Here is an 18,294-nt window from a genome sequence, read left to right as displayed (position 1 = left end):
ACTGCAAGTGTCCAGAGTGAGGACAGACTGAGGGACCCACTGCTGCACATCATCTGTGAGGCTTTGCACCCCTGATGATCCACCAAGACAAACTCAGCAGTGTGTGAGGAAGAGGAGGAGGAAGAGCCAGCAGCCAGTTGGGTGCTACCACAGGTGCAAAACGTTTCGTCAACATTGTAAGTTTTCTCCCCAACAAATGCAACAAACACACAGTGCAGCACTTCAGAGTCTGCTGGTGATCGATGTAGCGATTCTGTACTGTCCAGGAGAGCACAGCATGACCACGTTATAGCGAGGGACCGCTGTAATTGTGAAGATTAGTCACAACATACCCTTCATGAATACTAACATATAGAGACCCTGACCAGCAATCATTCACATATTTTTTTATATCCTGGCACTTTTTTCACGGCTTCTTGACATGCTGTGTAGGTGTGTACTGATATCGACATAACGGGGAAACATCTGGCTTTGACTCTTGTTCACCTGTAGTTTGAATGCTCAACATTTGCCTGTTTAAATCACAAGAACTGTCACTATACAGAGATGTGTCTTCTGCTGCAGTAATGCAGTTCTGCTTGTGTTGAGTGATGTAAACAAACAATCGATCTACGCTCTTCAAACATCAAAACTGATCATTAGATTTTTTTAATGACACAGCAGTGGTGAGTGTTCCCACCCTTTGCTCTTTGCAACTTAACGTAATCTTTCTGTTTTCATGTTTTGGACATGATTTTGGAGTCCACCTTCGCAGTAGCAATTGACTGCAAAATAAAGCTACCGGAAATGTACAACCCTACAGGAAGTTAGCATTTTCTCGTGCACAGGGTCTGCAGAGAGGTGTATTGACTGCAGCCTTAACGGTCCTCAAGGGCCGCGCACTCAAAGGCCCCTGAGGCCGGAAGTGCGAGGCTTGTAGGCTTGTGAAATGGGACAGTCTAGCCTGCCCAGGTTGCCTAGCAACCATGATACTAACAGCTGGAAACATTTCATACAGCTGTGTTTGACAGAAATGAAGGAGAACATATTTTGTACATTTGTTTCTACATGAGCTTTGTGTGATTAGTTGAGTATCTGAGGCTGAGACCACAGGACTGTAAACATGATTGTTGGGCTTCATTTCTGTACTGAGCAGTCATTTAAGATTAGCTAGTAAATAACAATTAACTCATGTTGTTCATGAGACTAAAGTCATCTCACTTTGGTAATGTGGCCAATATTATAGTTATTATATTAATCATTATTAGTTATTACAGCAGTGAGTTTGAACTCCGTGTCAAACACTGAGCTTCAGTAAAGATTCAAGTTGCATTTATTTATATTTCCTATCACCTTAAATCTTCACTCAAAGACAAGTATCTGTGACAGTGTGTATATAGATGTATTATATATAAGAGACAAATATTGTTCTTTTAATATGTTGGCATTACTAAATTTGGCTCAATGCTTACATATATGTGTAAAAAGAAAATGTACGAGCTGTGAAAACTGTTTCTGATAAAATGAAGAGTAGACTGATATATGAAATATTCCTTTATTGGGTGAGAAAATCAGACCATGTCATAACTGCTTTAAGTCATACAGAATAGATATCAGAGCCTTAAACAGGCTGACTTCTGTTAAATGGGTCAAACTGGGCAGAAAGTACAAACACATAACATCCTTATAGAATATGATGTAACACTATAGATCAACTTACCTCAGAATATATAAAGCATATAAACAATTACAGCAATATGATGCAACAAACACAGCAGCTACTGATCCAAAATACTCAAAGCTTCATAGAACTGGAACCAACATTTATTTTAGCTCCATTCTGCTGCTGATACAGACTTTAGGTTTCTGAACATTAAACTTGTTGCTGCCTTTCATAGTGTGTAACTTGAAGGCCCTGAGTACTCTGAGTACTTTCTCCCACACTGGAAACACTGGGATGATCACATTATTTGAACATTACCTAATAAGACTGATTCAGCACAGACAGTTATGTTAAACTTTCCTAGCAGTCCTTCACAAACAGGGAACAGTCTGTCTATTCTCTCCATCTGTCAGCTGCTGCTGGCTCTTCCTCCTCCTCTTCCTCACACACTGTTGAGTTTGGTGGATCATCAGGGGTGCAAAGCCTCACAGATGATGTGCAGCAGTGGGTCCCTCAGTCTGTCCTCACTCTGGACACTTGCAGTTGTCACACATGGAAATCAAATGTGTGATAAGCTGCAGGATTCAAACACAAGTGTAACTTATAAACACATGTTCATACTTTTATTCCACAATCAGAGAGAAAGAAACAGAGAGAGAGTGCAGGACAGACAGACAGGTGACAGTCTCAGCTGTACACACTGCTACAAACAGGAGGATTTAGTGTTTGTGTTATTACGAGTGCTAAACAAGAAGAGTTCCCAGATGGTACAGTGGACACATGTGTGACTGCTGTGATTAAAGCATCTTTCTTTCAGCTTAACGAGTGAACCGTCAGCTCGTTCAAACACACGTTAAAGTCCGTTTGGCTCGACACCACCGAACAGAGGCAGCAATATAACATAGCTAACATTAACAGTGCAGTGAATCCTGCTTGTGCCGTGATGTTCAGGACTGCAAACCGAGCAGCATCACTGACTTTCAGCTTGTTGTGTTTGTGGATATATGACTGACTTTAATTATCCACAAAATCATCTCTATAAGATTAAGGTCGAGTATCTAACGGCGTATAAAGTAAAAGCTTTAAAACAAAGTAAACGCTGAAAGTACAAACATGGCTAATGTCACAGAACTTTGCCCACGTGTGGCCAACAGTAATGTTTTAATGTTCTTCATTATTTATAACATTTATAACATTTGCATATAAATAAGTGACATCATATTCAGTACTTACTTTTAAAAGTTTACTCTTCGGCCGCTCCGCTTCCGCCGTTTTTTTCGGCAAAATTATCCACACCCACCGCCGCGCTATGAAGTCTGGGATATTCTGAATCCATAATCCTGATCTGTTCTGTCATGCAAATGGACTCAACCATGCAAGTGAACTTGTTAGGGCTGAAAATTATTACATTGTTTATAAAATTATTAAATAAGCTGTTTTATTATTTTATTCATGCACAATGCAAATGTGCTGATAAATGTGCTGGCGCTCCGTGTTTGAGGGTTAAAAGCTTCGTCCAGTGCTACTGTCTGGATTTGAAATATTGAAGCTGACGCAGAGTGCAGAGGGTTTTGCAGAGGCTTACACATGGTCTGATAATGGTCTCTGGGTCAGGGAGTCTGAACAGCGTCCTGAACTAGACCTTACAATCAGCAGTAGGATGATGTTAGATAATAAAGACTATGCAGGGTGTGCTCTTTGTTTGTTTGTTTTCAGGAATGAGAGCAGATAAGAGATCGGACGTGAACAGATGGGAGGATTTGCAGCAGACTGCCACGTTTGGCTCTGGGAGAAGATCGCCATAATAATCTCATGTTACTGTAACATTATATAAACTGTTGTAGGCTGCTGTGTCACACTGGGGTCCGGCGCTGTAAACTTGTCATTTCAACTGCTGAAGCAAATTGAATCTTTTTAAATGACAGATATTTCTCCTGAATTCCTTCTGAAAATTTGGAACAGGACAGACTCGTGGATGCACCACAGGCTCTGTAAACAGATCTGTTATAGAGCCTGTGGTGCACACTCGGGTAAATCTGGTCCAGAGTCACTTTGCTATCTGGGGAGAACCGAGAGAACCTAACAGCTGGAAAGCATGTCTGTTAGCTGTGCCACTGCAGCTGCTCCCAGATAAAGATGATAACACTACAAACATTTGTATAGTTCTGTTTTATCCTTGTTATTGTGGCATATTAAGTGTAGGTCCACTATGCAAACTTAGACAACAAAACACGCTAAAATGCATTTGCCAACAAACATGACAGTGACTGTATCTCACTGTAGGACCACCAGTGGGGAATTACAAGCTTCCCCTCATCATAAAATACATTTTAAAACAAAGTGTGTTCCTATAAAAACTCCTGCTCCCACAAAACCTGCTGCCAAATTTAGACTATATCAGCTCCACATCTGTGAGGCGAGTTACAAACTTTAAGCCCCATTTTTGTGGAGAAAAGAGTTTGTGTCCACATCACGAGACCAGAGAAAATGAACAATCTTTTACTTCTGCAAAATTCTACATGAGAGATCAAACCGTGACCGGCTGAGGCATTTTCACCACAAACACACTGATTGTGGAGGACTGTGTGTAATACAATACAAGTGTTATTTGTCACATACACAGTACCGGATATAACGAAATGCTTGGACAGGCTGCGGACGTAGCTGCGCCACGTAAGAGCTTGTTTTTTTTTTTTAGCATGGGGGGGGGTCTAGCCAGGACCCTTACTGGATACCGGATGATGGGAATCGAACTTGTGACACCCGATCCAAAGGTCGCTCCACTACACTACCCGGTGAGATCAGATTCACCATTAGTCACTGTGACCTGTGCACAAAGGAAGCTGTTGAAGCCTGCACAGGGCAAAGTTAGACAGCAGGCGCACTTATGACTTTATGCATCTGGCTTCTTAGCAGCAGTTACATGTGAAATATCACAAGCTCACCTTTGCTTTCACGGACTCTTCAAACTCAGATTCGTCATTATGAACTCCACGCTGCTCCACGTTTGGGTTGAGCTGATGCAATACAGTCCACGTCCTTGTTTTTGTAGCTCTGTATGAGCCGTGGAAAATAAAGTTGGGGGGGAAAGTTGTGGAAACAGGAAGTGATGTTATAGTTACGTTCAAACTTGGCGATGGAAGAATCTTACTCTGCTCTGTGGTGTGGCCAGGTGCTGGTGCTGCTGTGACTGTTGTTGAATCAAGAGTGAAAAACATATTATATATGTTTTTTTTAAGATAACTTGTTTTAGCGACACGTGTATGCTAGAAAAAGATCCCAGCCAGCAGATGTAACTATAAAAGAACTGCTGTCAGCCTAACAGGTAAATTACAGTAAGGTAACTTTGAAGGAGACAGTTTGTGCAGGAGCTGTGTGGGTTGTAGCGTCAGGGTCAAACGACACTGTAGACATGGCTGTCTGCACAGAAGAATAATCAGACACGAGAGAAAGATCCAAAAAGCACTTCCTGTCTGAGCCAGCTGCTCACTGTGGACCACTGAGCTAACCATTCAATCTAATGCATTATTTCTACGTGCGCAGCGATGTTCCCGTTGAAGGGAAGGAAGGCTGGATTCAGAAAAATATCTCCCCTGTATCCGGTTGTTCCCGTTAATGTTTAACCAGGTTGCCTCTGACAGGTGACAGTTCACCGACCCATAAAGCAGCACAGCGGGCCTCAGATCCATCTGTAGGACGTGTGCAGATCCACAAAAACGGAACCAAACTCCAGTGACTGACTCAATAACCTGCAGCGTCTACAACCTTCATCCCTCCAGCTCAGTGTAGACAGTAGGTCTGCCGGCAGCACAGCGCCCTCCTGTGTCTGCTGTCTGTATTACAGTATAATACTGTGTATGTGGAAACTGACAAGTTAAATGCAGGGAATAAATGATTGAGCCAAAAACATCCAGGAGCTCTGTTTATTGGAAGCTTGTGTATTAGTTTCAACTTCAATAAAAATAATCAAACGGACAATATGTAAATAATTACAAATTTAAATAAGTAAAAACATGATGGAATCGAATTTATTGCAAAAAGGGCACACTTGATCACAGGCCATGCTCTGAAGCCGCATCAGTGCCAGTTTCTATCCTTATGTGGAGTCGGTGTTGTTATCGGAGTCGGTTCTTTGGTGACGTCAGTGAGCAGCTGACTTTATTTCTCAGCCACAGTTAGGTGATGATGCTCAGTGTTGCTGCTGCGAGCTGAAGACGAGCGTCGTGTCCAATAAAGACTCAAACTGCCCAAAATAAGTGTTAGAAACAGAGAAGACAAACTTTCAGCTACTTTTACATGGAAGCTAAATCTTTTTTGCCTCCAACCTCATGTCTACGTGCATGTGATCATCACAGATTTGTGCTTCACATTAAGCCGAGCTCTTTGCACAGATACGGATCGTTGGCGTAAAAGACGGCGATCATTTTTGAACTTGCTTCAGCTCCTTTCTTTCGCACCATGTCGATCAGGTCTCGAGCTTTCTCGCCTCTCGGTTTGGCTCTGGCCGCTTCGCCCTCAGCATCAGTTAGCACGGTGACGTGCTGCAGCTCGTCCAGCAGCTTGTTCAGAACCGGATCCGACACTTTATCGACGAAGTTTGTGCGAGCGAGTCGCAGCTTCTCTGCTGAGGCGCTGTTCCCCATCTGAAGAGGACTTCCACCTGGAGAATCAGCCGAGGATGAAGCTGAAAAAGTACGTTTAGAGTCAGAAACACAGTGAGCACATTTCAGTGCAACATTTCTACAAATCAGATCAGTGAATCTGAGCAGGACAGCAGGTTGGATCTCTGTCAGGTTTCAGTTTGTGCTGAGTTAAGGCTCACCGGGCAGATGAAGGTCGTGCTCCCACACTCGTGTCTCCTCGGGATCTTGCACCATCAGCATCACTTCCTCTGCGTTCGCTGTCAGGATGATCTCAAAGGTCGGGTGGTAATTTGGTCCGTAATTTTCAAAAAACTCTGCACGCTGAAGCGAAATGGAAACAATTTAAAACAGCTTTGTGGACAAAGTGTCTGCTGACACTCAGCGACTGATACTCACTGCAGGCTGTATTTTAAAGTGGTGCGGGGCGCTGCTCAGACTGTACTTTTGACCTTTGTGGAAATAACAGAAGGACGGCGCTTCGATGTGCTCTGAAGCAGCGTGCTGCACTTTCACCTTCAGAGACATCACAACATTTTCTTAGTGCATGAATAGTTTCAGAGCTTCAAAGCAAACAGATATAATCAGAGGATTTATTCATGCAGAAGCCATTTAATGATTTCATGATAAAGTCATACGTCGTGCAGAGGGACGTTTCCTGGGAGCAGCATCACACTGAGGATGGGGCGTGGCCTGTTTCTCAGGAAGAGCAGGACTTGGCCACGAACGGGTTTCGTCATGTAATTGAAAAACCGCTCAACGAGATCCCAGACGAGGCCGAAGGCGGAGAGGTGAGGGACGTCCACGACCACGTGAGTCTCAGTGATCTCCAGAGGCTGTATGATGCTCATGCCATCATCCGTGATGTGGACCACAGAGATGCTGTCAGAGACCAGTGCTGGGAAAACACACAGCTTCGTTCACTGCAACAGCCTCCACAAACTTTCCATGGAAAGCAAATCAGAGCATTTTCTGCAGGTTTAATTCTCCTTCAGGTGTTTCAGTGGCGTCCTTACCCGGCTCAGGCTCACAGTGTGGGAGGTGCAGCTGACGTATAGAGTCCCGAAGACACTCGATGCCGAACAGCGGGCCTCCGGCCACTTTGTGCGCTGGTTGGAGGACCAGAGGATCCCAGATCAGAGTCTTGTAGGTGACCTCACTCTCACGAGTCACATCAAAGACCAGACCAGTCAAAGAACACTGGAACAACCCTGAACCGGGAAACAGGAACCTGAACAACACAGAACGGTTCAACATGGAGCTCAATGCTGTAGCTGTTAAATTCAGTCTAATTTCTGTTTGTATAGCTATTCGTCTCTAATGTGCTTTCAATTACGAAGTAAAAACCCTACAATATTAGCGAGAGAACTGAAATTCTAAAATGATGCTCTTGGTGATCATGAGAAGAAATAACTTTTAACAGGAAAGGCTGCTGACAGAAGCAGCTCAGGGAGGTGCAGCTACCCATGTGACTGGGTGGAGCTCAGACAAGGTTGGGTGTGGTCATGGCGGTGACTAAATGTCTTCCTATTAGTTATTATTAACCTGGGAATAAGAGGACATTTCCAGATAACAGGGATTGAAAACTGCCAGCGTTAAACAACAAACACAGAAGAACGCAGGAGGAACTTTCAGCTGTGTGACCAGAATGTAAGTGTGTGGTCAGGACAAACATGAGAGTGAATGCTATACCAGTTCACTTAATGCGTACAACAAGCAAACCTGCGTCTTTACTATGAGTAGATACACCTGCCACCACATGGATGAGATGATAAACTTCTACTGTGCAGCAACATTAACTAGTGTTTCCTGTTTCAGCTGTTCATCAGCCCTTTGAGGGCGGGGTCAGGATACTGTTAGTAAGACATTGGTAAACCATGAAGCATAAATAAATATAAAATCATACATTTTCACTACAGGTCTGCTGGGAGGGTAAAGCTCTGAACATATTTAATAAGCACTGAAAGCAAGACTGAACCTTTTGCAACTGAGGGCACGTTGACAGGGTCTACAGTGAGTCTGAACACACTTTAAGACCAGCACAATCTGACGATCACACATTTTGTTAATGCTTTTCTTTGACTGCACTCTGTGTCCAAGTTTAAAGTGTAGAGTGGGCACATCGAGGCTTGCGTGTCGTACCTGTATGAAATGCCTGTTCTTCCTTTGCTCATCTCAGGTGTGAAGCTTGAACGAGTCTAAAAATCCAGAGAAGGCAAGTAAAATATTTTCTCCAGTCACACAAACTTGTGACACCATGAGAGCACCGAGAATACTCACAGTTTCCATCTTCACCACCCTGCACAGGGTCACAGAGGATCCTAAACGAACTGTGAATGCTGGGTAGAGAGGCTCGCTGAACGTGGTGTGGAAGGTATGAATGAGAGTTTTTCTGTCGTCAGACACCAAGTAGAAGGACAGAGTGCCGGCCGGCCAGTCCAGAAACAGTCCCAGTCTCTTTGGAGTGACCAGGAAGGCTTGGATGTCAACGTGAGGGACCCGTATAAAGGTTTCCTTAAGGTTGTGTCGGAAGGAGTAACCCTTCACTGAGGTGATACTGAAACACCAGCTTCTGTCACTACGGTCAATTTCTGTGTCCCAGCGTCCCTTCCTCGGCAGGCTCTTATATGCAACACCAATATTCACAAACGCTTCCCAGTCCACCTCCCAGTAGCAGCGCCCAGTCAGAGCCTCTCGACACAGCACCTGACTAACTTGGTCAAATCTCTCTGGATGATCAGGATACGACTGCTGTTCATCAGTGCAGCTCACGTTCCTGTCACACTCAGACAGAAGCAGGTTTTTATTCACAGTGTTGGGGTCGAATGTGAGATCACAGGCATCTGTGAAAGAGATGCAGTGAGTGAAGCTTCAGCTCAGTCGATGTTACAGAGAAACTCAGTGACACTTACACTTGTTCAGAAGCTGTGGGTCGACCCAGTGCTCTTCATCGTGGTCCACACTGAGGCAGAAGAGCAGAAAGGTCTCAGCTTTGGAGCAAATAAAGAGACGTGAACTTTAAAGCATGAACGTGTGATGTGAATGTAAACAGAAAATCTTTGGAACATGATCACATGTTTTAAAATGTTTCACGTAAAGTAAATCTCAGCCTGGTCTGCTGACGGGGACACCAGGACCTGCTACAATCTCCTCGCTCCTTACTACAGCCCAGGTTAACTGAGTGCAACATCACTTAACTTCATAGCTGCAGAGGTAACAGCGACTGAAGTCAGGTCACATTGGACTGTTGTTCAACATGTTCACCTTAGCTTTGGACTTATCAGAGAAGCACTGAGACAAGCTGCTGGACCAAAGAGGACCCCCATGTGGTGCTATGTTGGGGTCAAACTAGTCTCGAGTCCCTGACACAGAAATCAGTCCACAGACTGTTGAACACAACCAAGAGAGTCGATGAAGGTCTGCAATCAGCTGGTTAAGCAGTTCTAGTTATACAGCAACATTTTCTGGATAACCACCCACATATTAGAAAAAACGTAGTTTAGGGAGCTATATATAACCTGTATATACTACACAGTGTACCGACTTGAGCGTTTCCAGTCTACATTCTGGGTCTTCCAGTCGCTCCAACAGCAGTTTCACTCCTGACACACCAGGATGGTTGTAGCTCAGGTCCAGCTCTCTCAGGTGGGAGGGGTTGGACTTCAGAGCTGAGGCCACAAAGACACAACCTTCCTCTGTGATCCCACAACATGACAGCCTGGAGAGAAAATGGCTCTTACTAAAGCAAAAGGCTTTGCTACTCTTCACCGTTACCACACATGTTGCAGAGTATTTGGACTCCATGGAGCTCGAGCTGCCAGCAGTACCTCAGTGTTTCCAGGCTACAGTTTAAACTCCCAAGTCCAACAGACAGCAGCTGCACACCTAGATCCTTCAGGTCGTTGCGGCTGAGGTCAAGCTCTCTCAGCTGGGAGTTGGAGCTGAGAACGGAGGCAAACACCTGCCAGCAGTTATTTTTCAGGAAACAACCAGGCATGCTGCAAACAAAGCAAAACATCTGCACATCATAACCTGCAGAGAGAAAATGAAAGATGATCCTTGCACTAACTGCAGGTACCTGAACCGCTCCAGTTTACAGACTGGACCAATCAAAGCCGAAGGAATCACAGTCAGCAGGTGTGACTCATCACTGAAATCTCCACGGTTTCCAGTGGTCTTCACGTCATTTGTACAATATCCACTGTAATCCTCTGAATAACTGCATAAGCAGTTAATCAAATGAAGTGCCGTCAGAGGTGACGGGTCTGATCGAAGGACAGAAACCAGTCTGTGACAGTCGCTACAGTCTAGAGAAAACCCAGATAACCTGTGCGAAACACACACCAGTTAGAAATAATGTAGAGACGACTGTTTAGATGTACTGAGGTCATTTACCGTAGTTTAGTCCTCGTATGATACATGACTGTAGTTACATAAAGATTTCAGATTTTGAAAGAATTTTAACCTGAAGAAACAGTTTAAACTGACCTCAGTGTCTCCAGTTTACAGTCAGGACCTTCCAGTCCAGCAAAGAGATCAGAAGCAAAACCATCACTGACGTTAGAAAAATACACCAGGCTGAGCTCTGTTAAACAAGAGTCCGCTGACTGAAGAACGGACAGGAGCACGTCGAAGCAGCCTTTGCTTAACTGATCGTTCATGAGTCTGCAGAATCAGAAGAAAAGCACAAATATTTATTCACCTACAGTTATTGGTTTATTTGCAAATAAATAAATAAATATAAAAATCCCAGATAATCATAGAAAGTACTACAATGTGGTTTTATGTGTTTCACACCTGATGTATTTCTACTTTAAATCTAACAGAGCTTCCATCAGGATCATTTCTGTTTCACTCTTTGTGGTGTCACAAGTTTGCTTGAAAATTCCACAAATATTTGAAATAATTTTTCCGATGTTTTTGTTTCCTTTTTTTTTTTTGACACAGTCCTTGACTGTTTAATATTTACATAAAATGTTGATGGACTACAAATCAAACCGAGTTGGATGGTTCAAATCTTTGTACATGACATTAACTGTGAGATTTAATCAATAAAACGTTGAGCCAAACAGTAGAAGCAACACTGAGCAACAATGTGTTTCTGGAAGTTTGGAAATTTGTCAGAGAGAGTTGTTGCAAAACCAGCAAGATTGCATTTGACACAAAGCTAATGTGATCTCTTAGTTTTGGCTGTTTGATGGAAATAAATTCAAACATCCATCGTCTCTCTTCCAGGGTCGCTGGGCGCTGGAGCCTATCCCAGCTGTCTTAGGGCGAGAGGCGGGGTGGACCCTGGACAGGTCGCCAGTCTGCCACAGGGCTACCACACAGAGACAGACAACCATTCACACCAATTTAGATTTTTCCCATTAGTCCCACTAACTGCATGTCTTCAGACTGTGGGAGGAAGCCGGGGTACCCACAGAGAACCCACGCAAAGACGCGGAGAACATGCAAACTCCACACAGAAAGACCCCTGATGGTGGAACTGAACTCAGGACAGTTTAAACACATTGAATATTTTATTTTAAATATCATGTGAACTACTTACACAGCCTTCTTGCAGTTCTTCATTTGCTGGACAAGTTTCTCAGTCCCATTAAACGGTGTGACAGAATTCGTCAGATCAAGTTCCTCGAGCACTTCCCCTGATATCTGCATCATGGTCGACAGCACTGCACAGTCGATGGTCGAGAGTCTCGCTCCTGAATCCAGATACATTCTGATGTCATCCTGAAATCTCTCTTCCTTCAGCTCAAACTTGCAGAGGAAAAGGTTCATGTACCTCTCTCGTGGGATGTCTTTGACATGGAAATTCTTCAGGTATCCCTTCATCTCTTCGGTGGTGTCCGAGCTGCTCTTTACCTGTGGCAGTAAACCCTGCAGCACTGTTTGATTGGACTCCAGAGAAAATCCAAGGAAGAAACACAGAAACAGATCTAACTGACCTTTCTCACTTTGCAAGGCTTTATCCACAACCTTTTTCTGCAAATCCAGAAAGCTCAGATCTGTCGGGTCGACACCCAGGAAAGACTTCAAAGTACTGAAGTTGTCCGTCAGGATGCAGTGGTGCATGTAGAGAGCTGCAAGAAACTCCTGAAAGCTTAAATGCACAAAGCTGAACATCTTCTTCTTGTACAGGCCTCGTTCTTCCTTAAGAATCTCTGAGCAAAATCCACAAAACACTGATGCTTCACCAACATCGATGCCACTTTCTGTGAGGTCCTCTTCATAGAATATGATGTTTCCTTTCTGCAGCTGTTCAAATGCCAACTTGGACAAGTTTAAAAGCATGGCAGAGTTCTGGGCTTGAGACTTCTTCTGTTTGGACCTCTTCTTGGAGCTTTTCCCTGCATATTTCTGTCTCGTTCTTTGTGTTTGAATTAGTAAGTAATAAATGTACAGCTCTGTCATCGTTGTGATGCCGCGGCTCCTCTCATCACTCCATCCTTTCCTAAACACCTCAGCGATGATCCAGCAAAACACTGGGATATGGCCCATGAAATAGAAGCTGATCATTCCTCTAAGACGAGACAGGATTTCTTCTGCCTGATTAGCAGTGCTGAATCTCTTCCTGAAGTATGACTCTTTTTGTTGCTCAGTGAAACCTTGGACTTCTGTCATCTGGTCAATGTATTTAGAAGGTATCTGACTGGCAGCTGCAGGTCTGGATGTTACCCAGAGCAGAGCGCGAGGCAGCAGGTTGCCTTGGATGAGGTTGGTCAGCAGCACATCGACAGTTGATCTTCGATCTATTTCACTTATTCTCACAGCTCCATCAAAGTCCAGTGGAAATCTGCTTTCATCCAAACCATCAAAGATGAACAGCACTTGCTTGTGAACAAGCTGCTGTGTAGCTTCTAGGGGTTTTATTTCAGGGTAGAAGTGAAGGAGAAGCTGCTGCAGACTGTAGTTGGCATCTCTGAGCATGTTCAGCTCTCTAAAGGGGAGCACAAAGATGAAATCAATGTGCTGGTTAGATTTTCCTTCTGCCCAGCTTAGAGCAAAGTTTTGGACAGCAAATGTCTTTCCAATGCCAGCGATGCCTTTCGTCATCACTCTTTGGATTGTCTTGTCTCTTGTTGGTTGTTGTTGAATTCTTCCTGGTTTAAAGATATTTAAGAAATCGATCTGTTTATTGTTCACCTGTGAAAACGATGACTGCAGATGTGGGACATTAAAGTGATCAAGAATCTCATGTGGTCTGGAACCAGAATCCTGAACCTGCTGAGTGACGTAGAGTTTTGTGTAGACGCTGTCAAGTCGAGACCGACTATCCGATGTGCCCTCATTTATCCAGGTAAACTTTTCCTGGAGATGCTCTTTAAGCTTTTGTTTAACACTCTCCACGACTTCATCCTGCTCCATGTTTGCAGCTCTGTCTCCTCCACACTTCTTTCTGCTCCTGCCTCCTCTTGTCCTTTTGTCTCTGGGATCCTAAAATGAATATAAAACCTGAAAGCAAGGAGAAAATAAAATGTACTTCCTCGAGCACCACAGTGTAATCGTATCAGTCAGCCTTTACTTCTTTAAACTTCTTTTCCCTCCATAGTTAGTTAAATGGTAAATGGCACACACTGGTGATGGCAGCTACATTGTAGCCACAGCCTCCCTGCGGCGCACTGACAGAGTTCTACATTCAACACATGCATGAGTGTCTCTGACACAATCCTGAGACTCACAGCGGCGCTACAAGGAACCATTTAGGCCTTGTTCTTGTTACCATCTACACAGCAGATTTCCTGCACAGCAGTGACAGATACATCCTCAGAATATTTCAGGAGGATGTAACAGTTGGCTTAATCATTAGACAAGAGGAGGAGTACAGAGGAGCAATTAAGGACTTTGTGGATTGGAGTGAATGCAGTCATCACACTGCAACACAAAAGTGATGTTTGTGGGCAGAGATGGGCAGTACAGAGTTACAAGTAATGAGTAACATTAGAGATTACTATTGCAAAAAGTAATTAGATTACTGTTACTTTCCTATAAGCACACTGCGTTACTAAACTGTGATTTTGATTGTGAGAGTGTCTCATGACAATAATGTACAAGCGTGCGACGCCACTGGCAGCAACAGACGTGTGCAGATCAACAATATGGTGCAGGAGAGAGTACGACCATGCAGCGTTTAAAGCCTGGAAGTAATCACATTACTTTAAGTTTTAGTCCATAAAAAGTGACAAAAACATCAGTGTCCGCTCTACACTCTGCGTGGGAAGAAAACTTCTTTCTACAGCGAAAATTAAACTTCCAATCTGAGCGAGCAGCGAGCACGCTGCCATGGGAATGTGACATTCACAGAGAAACCCCCGGATCCCCCCACTGACATGACCACTGTGGACAAACCTCCACCCGCCCCACTCCTGATAAACAGGTGAAACTCTTCAAATAAGCCTTTCCTCATCTGCAGAGGCTTATTTGAAGAGTTTCAGTCAGAGCTCAGCACAGCACAGAAACAGCTTTAGTGAAGGTTACAAATGATCTTCTTATGGCCTCTGACAGTGGACTCATCTCTGGTCTGGTGGCAGCAGATGGCCCCGCCCCTCCCTGAGCCTGGTTCTGCTGGAGGTTTCTTCCTGTTAAAAGGGAGTTTTTCCTTCCCACTGTCGCCAAAGTCTGCTCATAGGGGGTCATATGATTGTTGGGTTTTTCTTTGTATCTACTGTACAATATAAACTGTTGTTGTGATTTGGTGCTGTGTAAATAAAACTCAACTGAATTGAAATGAAAAATAGATTTAAAAGCGACAGGACTCAGTGCTGCTGAATCTTTGATTTTGTTTATTTATTGCTGTAAAGAGTGAGTGTAAACACAAAACATTTTATTTTATATGCAGGAAATTGGTTTAAATGTTAACAATTTTTTCAGTCAAAGACTGGCATGTATTATTTATTTGCATTGTGCATAAAGTTAAAAGATTAAAACTAATAAAACAAGTTTTAAAAAAGATTTCATTTGATTAATTTTATATGATGATTATGCAAAAATAGAATTGGGCTGAAAGGTCTGTTGCTTTATTACATATTCAGGTTGTGTATCATGTTTTTAAAAAGTAACTAAGTAACTAATTACTTTAGAAAATAAGTAATCAGTAAAGTAACAGGATTTTTTTGGGAGAAGTAATCAGTAATTAGTAAGTAATTACTTTTTTCAAGTAACTCTGCCAACACTGGTTGTGGGCTTCAGAGGTGCAGGAGGAACCAAAGCAACACCAACAACTATCAGGTCAACGTGTCATAAAAAAACTCTCCATGGCTTCTGTTGTGACACTTGACATTTAGCTCACAGGCCTAATACAGTTTATCTGAATCATCTTAAAGACATTTCTACATGTGTTGGTCCACTTGTGGTGAATTCAATCAACTGAACGTGATTTAAGAAGCAATACGTCCGTTTATATAACGTCCCACAGCTGACAGCACCTACCACAGCAGAGAACCACAACTGACCAACAGCTGAAAGGACAAAAGAACAAAGATCCTGTAAAGAGAACTTTTCCCGCAGCTCTCAGACCTCCGACCGGGCTGAAACTTCGGCCCCAAAGGAGCTTCAGCACTAAACAAAGTGAAGCTTCCTGAGCGCATAGTGAATACAGATGAATCCATGTTTACATAAGTTACACTGTTCTACTCGTGCTGCGTCATGAAAACTAATCACATCAGATTCTCTCGACACAAACAGACATTTAGAAATGGAGGACAAACTTATTGATGCAGCTGGAGGTGTTGAAGGTGTAAACTTCACTTTTAGGTTAGAGCGAAGGAAAAGAAGCAAAGGGATGAAATCATCACTCATTATTCATTCTAACCACTGGTTGTCATTCTTCACTCTATCATTGAAATGATAGAGTGCTGCGGAGCTCAGAGACCCTGACTTAAACCCAGTCGAACATCCGAAACTAAACTTGGGCGCCTGTCAAAGGTCGCCATCAACCCTTCCAGAATCTACACAGCAGACACCTGCCTGCAGGCACACCTGCTTCATTTATATAGTGCTGGTTTTATGTTGTCATTATGAGCTACTCACTGTGCACGCCTCCACAATGCACGCTCAAATGCATTTCACAGGGACCACAGCAGTGACCACTGATTGATTGATTTATTGGTTTACTTATATATAAGGAAGCCCATTAGCTTCCACAATAGCGGCTGCTAGTCTTCTTGGGGCCCAAACCATCGAGTATAATCTAATAAAACACAATAAAGTAGATGCAAAAATGTCCACATAATTTGGCTCTTTCATCCTCAGTGAGGCTTTACACGTCACAACATTGGCCTCGTATAATATTTACAATATTTAATTCAAATTTGTGTAAAAAGGCTTTAAAATGTTCTTTAAAATAAGAACAGTAGCTCGTTCTCCAGCTACATAAGTTTATTATACATTTTGATACATGCAGATAATCCAGCCTGTGGCTCATTGCAGCAGGACCGAGAGGAGGAATTTAAACACAGTTACAATCACAGAGCTGCTGCTTTGTTATATGAGGACTTCTGTAATGTGGAACATACTTAGATTTGAGAGATACTGAGAAAACATGCTGAGTGACCGGATTGTGTCTGAGCACACGCAGGAAATTACAAACTTCCTCTTGTGATAAAACTGATTTAAAAACAAAGTGTAAATCTTTAAAAAGCTCCTGGCTGACCTGAAATGACTTCCTGCCAGATTCAGTCTGTGACAGATCCACGTCACAACTTCAGGCCTTTTTAGATGCAAATGGTATCAATGAAAGGTTTCAGTCTGGTTTAAAACCTCGCCACAGCACAGAGACGGCCTTACTTAGAGTTTCATGCTTTTACTGACTGTGAAGCACTATGGTCAACATTGTTGTTTTAATCTGTGCTATATAAATACATTTTGATTTGAGAGGCCACGAACATAAAACGATTGTGTCCCCGTCACCAAACCAGAGGAAATGAAAAACCTTTTACTTCCCCAAACAGAGACCATGTTCACTCGTTTTTAATCACAGACATGTTTGCAGGTTGTGTCCAATAACAGCTGAAACAGCAAAGATGACACATCAGACACACGCATGAGTCTGTGTGCTGATTTCTCTTTAATACACTTAAAGCAGCTGTTTCCATATACAAATATAACAAGCTCACCTTTGCACTCAGCTGCTGTCACTCCACACCTCTCGCCCACACAGCACTCTCTGCTGTGATTGGGAGAGACTGCACAGCTGACCCAATCGATCCTACTTCCTTGTTTTTGCACCTCTGTAAGCGAGTGTGTGAAAAATAAAGTTTACATTTTTTAAAAAGCTGTAGAGCACAGAAGTGACGTCAAAGTTTGATTCTTATTGTTGGAATAAAACGAGGAATGAGAATAGATATTACAACACACTCCTCAGTGTAAACGTACAAAGACTAAAGGTTTCCTGTAAACTTATATTTTATAGAAGTTCATAATAAAGTTTAATCTCTTTTTAACTTTTATCTTTATCTTTTCTTTTCAGTTTATTGAAATGTGTATTTTTCACATCTAGATTTATCTTTTTCAATTTTTTAAGCTCACTGAAATAACTTTAGTTTGAGTACTTATGATGATAAAATATGAAAAAATGAAAACTAAATAAAATATATGGAGTGCAAAGTACAACAGTTGCATCATGTATATAATGAAACAGAAGCAGAAAGAAACACAAGACATATTTAGAGTAAAACACATTAAAACTGGGCAGTAGAAGAACTTTACTGTGCTCTGCTGGTTGGGCACAAGGTGGCGCTGTTGTCACTGTAGTTGAGAATGAAATGAATGAACACACACACAGACTCATGAACCTATGTAGTTACTAGGGGTGCAACGATACACAAAATCGTCGTTCGGCAAGTGTAGTTATCGAAAAAATGTCAGCCTTTATTTCATAATAAAAATCAATAAATCAAAACACAAAATAATAATAATAATAATAATAATAATAATAATAATAATAATAATAATAATAATAATAATAATAATAATAATAAAATGGATTAGCATTTATCAATACGCTTCGAGACC

The 18,294-nt window shown here is 42.6% G+C and overlaps 2 protein-coding genes and 1 long non-coding RNA gene across 4 annotated transcripts in view; all 3 read right to left on the bottom strand.

Moving 5' to 3' along the window:
• Positions 1-4,860, bottom strand: part of LOC121812838 — an 8,529-nt gene extending 3,669 nt beyond the window's left edge. The window contains exons 1-2 of the long non-coding RNA XR_006053357.1: positions 4,794-4,860; positions 4,588-4,696 (exon numbers count right to left, since the gene is read on the bottom strand). This is a non-coding gene — a long non-coding RNA (uncharacterized LOC121812838). The remainder of the gene's footprint in view (positions 1-4,587; positions 4,697-4,793) is intronic.
• Positions 4,861-5,535: 675 nt separating this feature from the next.
• LOC102310448 (caspase recruitment domain-containing protein 8) lies at positions 5,536-9,041 on the bottom strand (the record flags this gene model as incomplete). The annotated part of the gene is given in 7 exon segments (XM_014330571.2): positions 5,536-6,326; positions 6,465-6,606; positions 6,682-6,798; positions 6,921-7,180; positions 7,299-7,513; positions 8,425-8,480; positions 8,563-9,041. Coding segments are annotated over 7 exon segments (1,589 nt in total), but the record flags the coding sequence as incomplete, so codon positions are not given.
• Positions 9,042-9,069: 28 nt separating this feature from the next.
• LOC121812834 (NACHT, LRR and PYD domains-containing protein 12-like) lies at positions 9,070-17,486 on the bottom strand. 2 transcript variants are annotated; one of them, XM_042215927.1, is made up of 8 exons: positions 17,397-17,486; positions 11,834-13,737; positions 10,771-10,947; positions 10,361-10,609; positions 10,110-10,280; positions 9,823-10,000; positions 9,195-9,244; positions 9,070-9,125 (listed from the first exon to the last, which is right to left on the bottom strand). In XM_042215927.1, exons 2-7 carry the CDS (start codon positions 13,648-13,650, stop codon positions 9,230-9,232), a joined length of 2,607 nt encoding a protein of 868 aa, XP_042071861.1. In that variant the 5' UTR covers positions 13,651-13,737; positions 17,397-17,486; the 3' UTR covers positions 9,070-9,125; positions 9,195-9,229. The 2 variants fall into 2 exon arrangements, with proteins under 2 accessions (XP_042071861.1, XP_042071860.1); XM_042215926.1 differs by lacking the exon at positions 9,070-9,125 and having other exon boundaries at positions 9,135-9,244; positions 9,827-10,000.
• Positions 17,487-18,294: the final 808 nt, after the last annotated feature.

This window comes from Haplochromis burtoni, unplaced genomic scaffold (genome assembly GCF_018398535.1).
Source record: "Haplochromis burtoni strain Fernald_Lab_line unplaced genomic scaffold, NCSU_Asbu1 Contig_873, whole genome shotgun sequence".
Taxonomy (NCBI): Eukaryota; Metazoa; Chordata; class Actinopteri; order Cichliformes; family Cichlidae; genus Haplochromis; species Haplochromis burtoni.
Note: the sequence above shows the minus strand (reverse complement) of the source record. Positions and strands in the feature narration are given on the sequence as shown.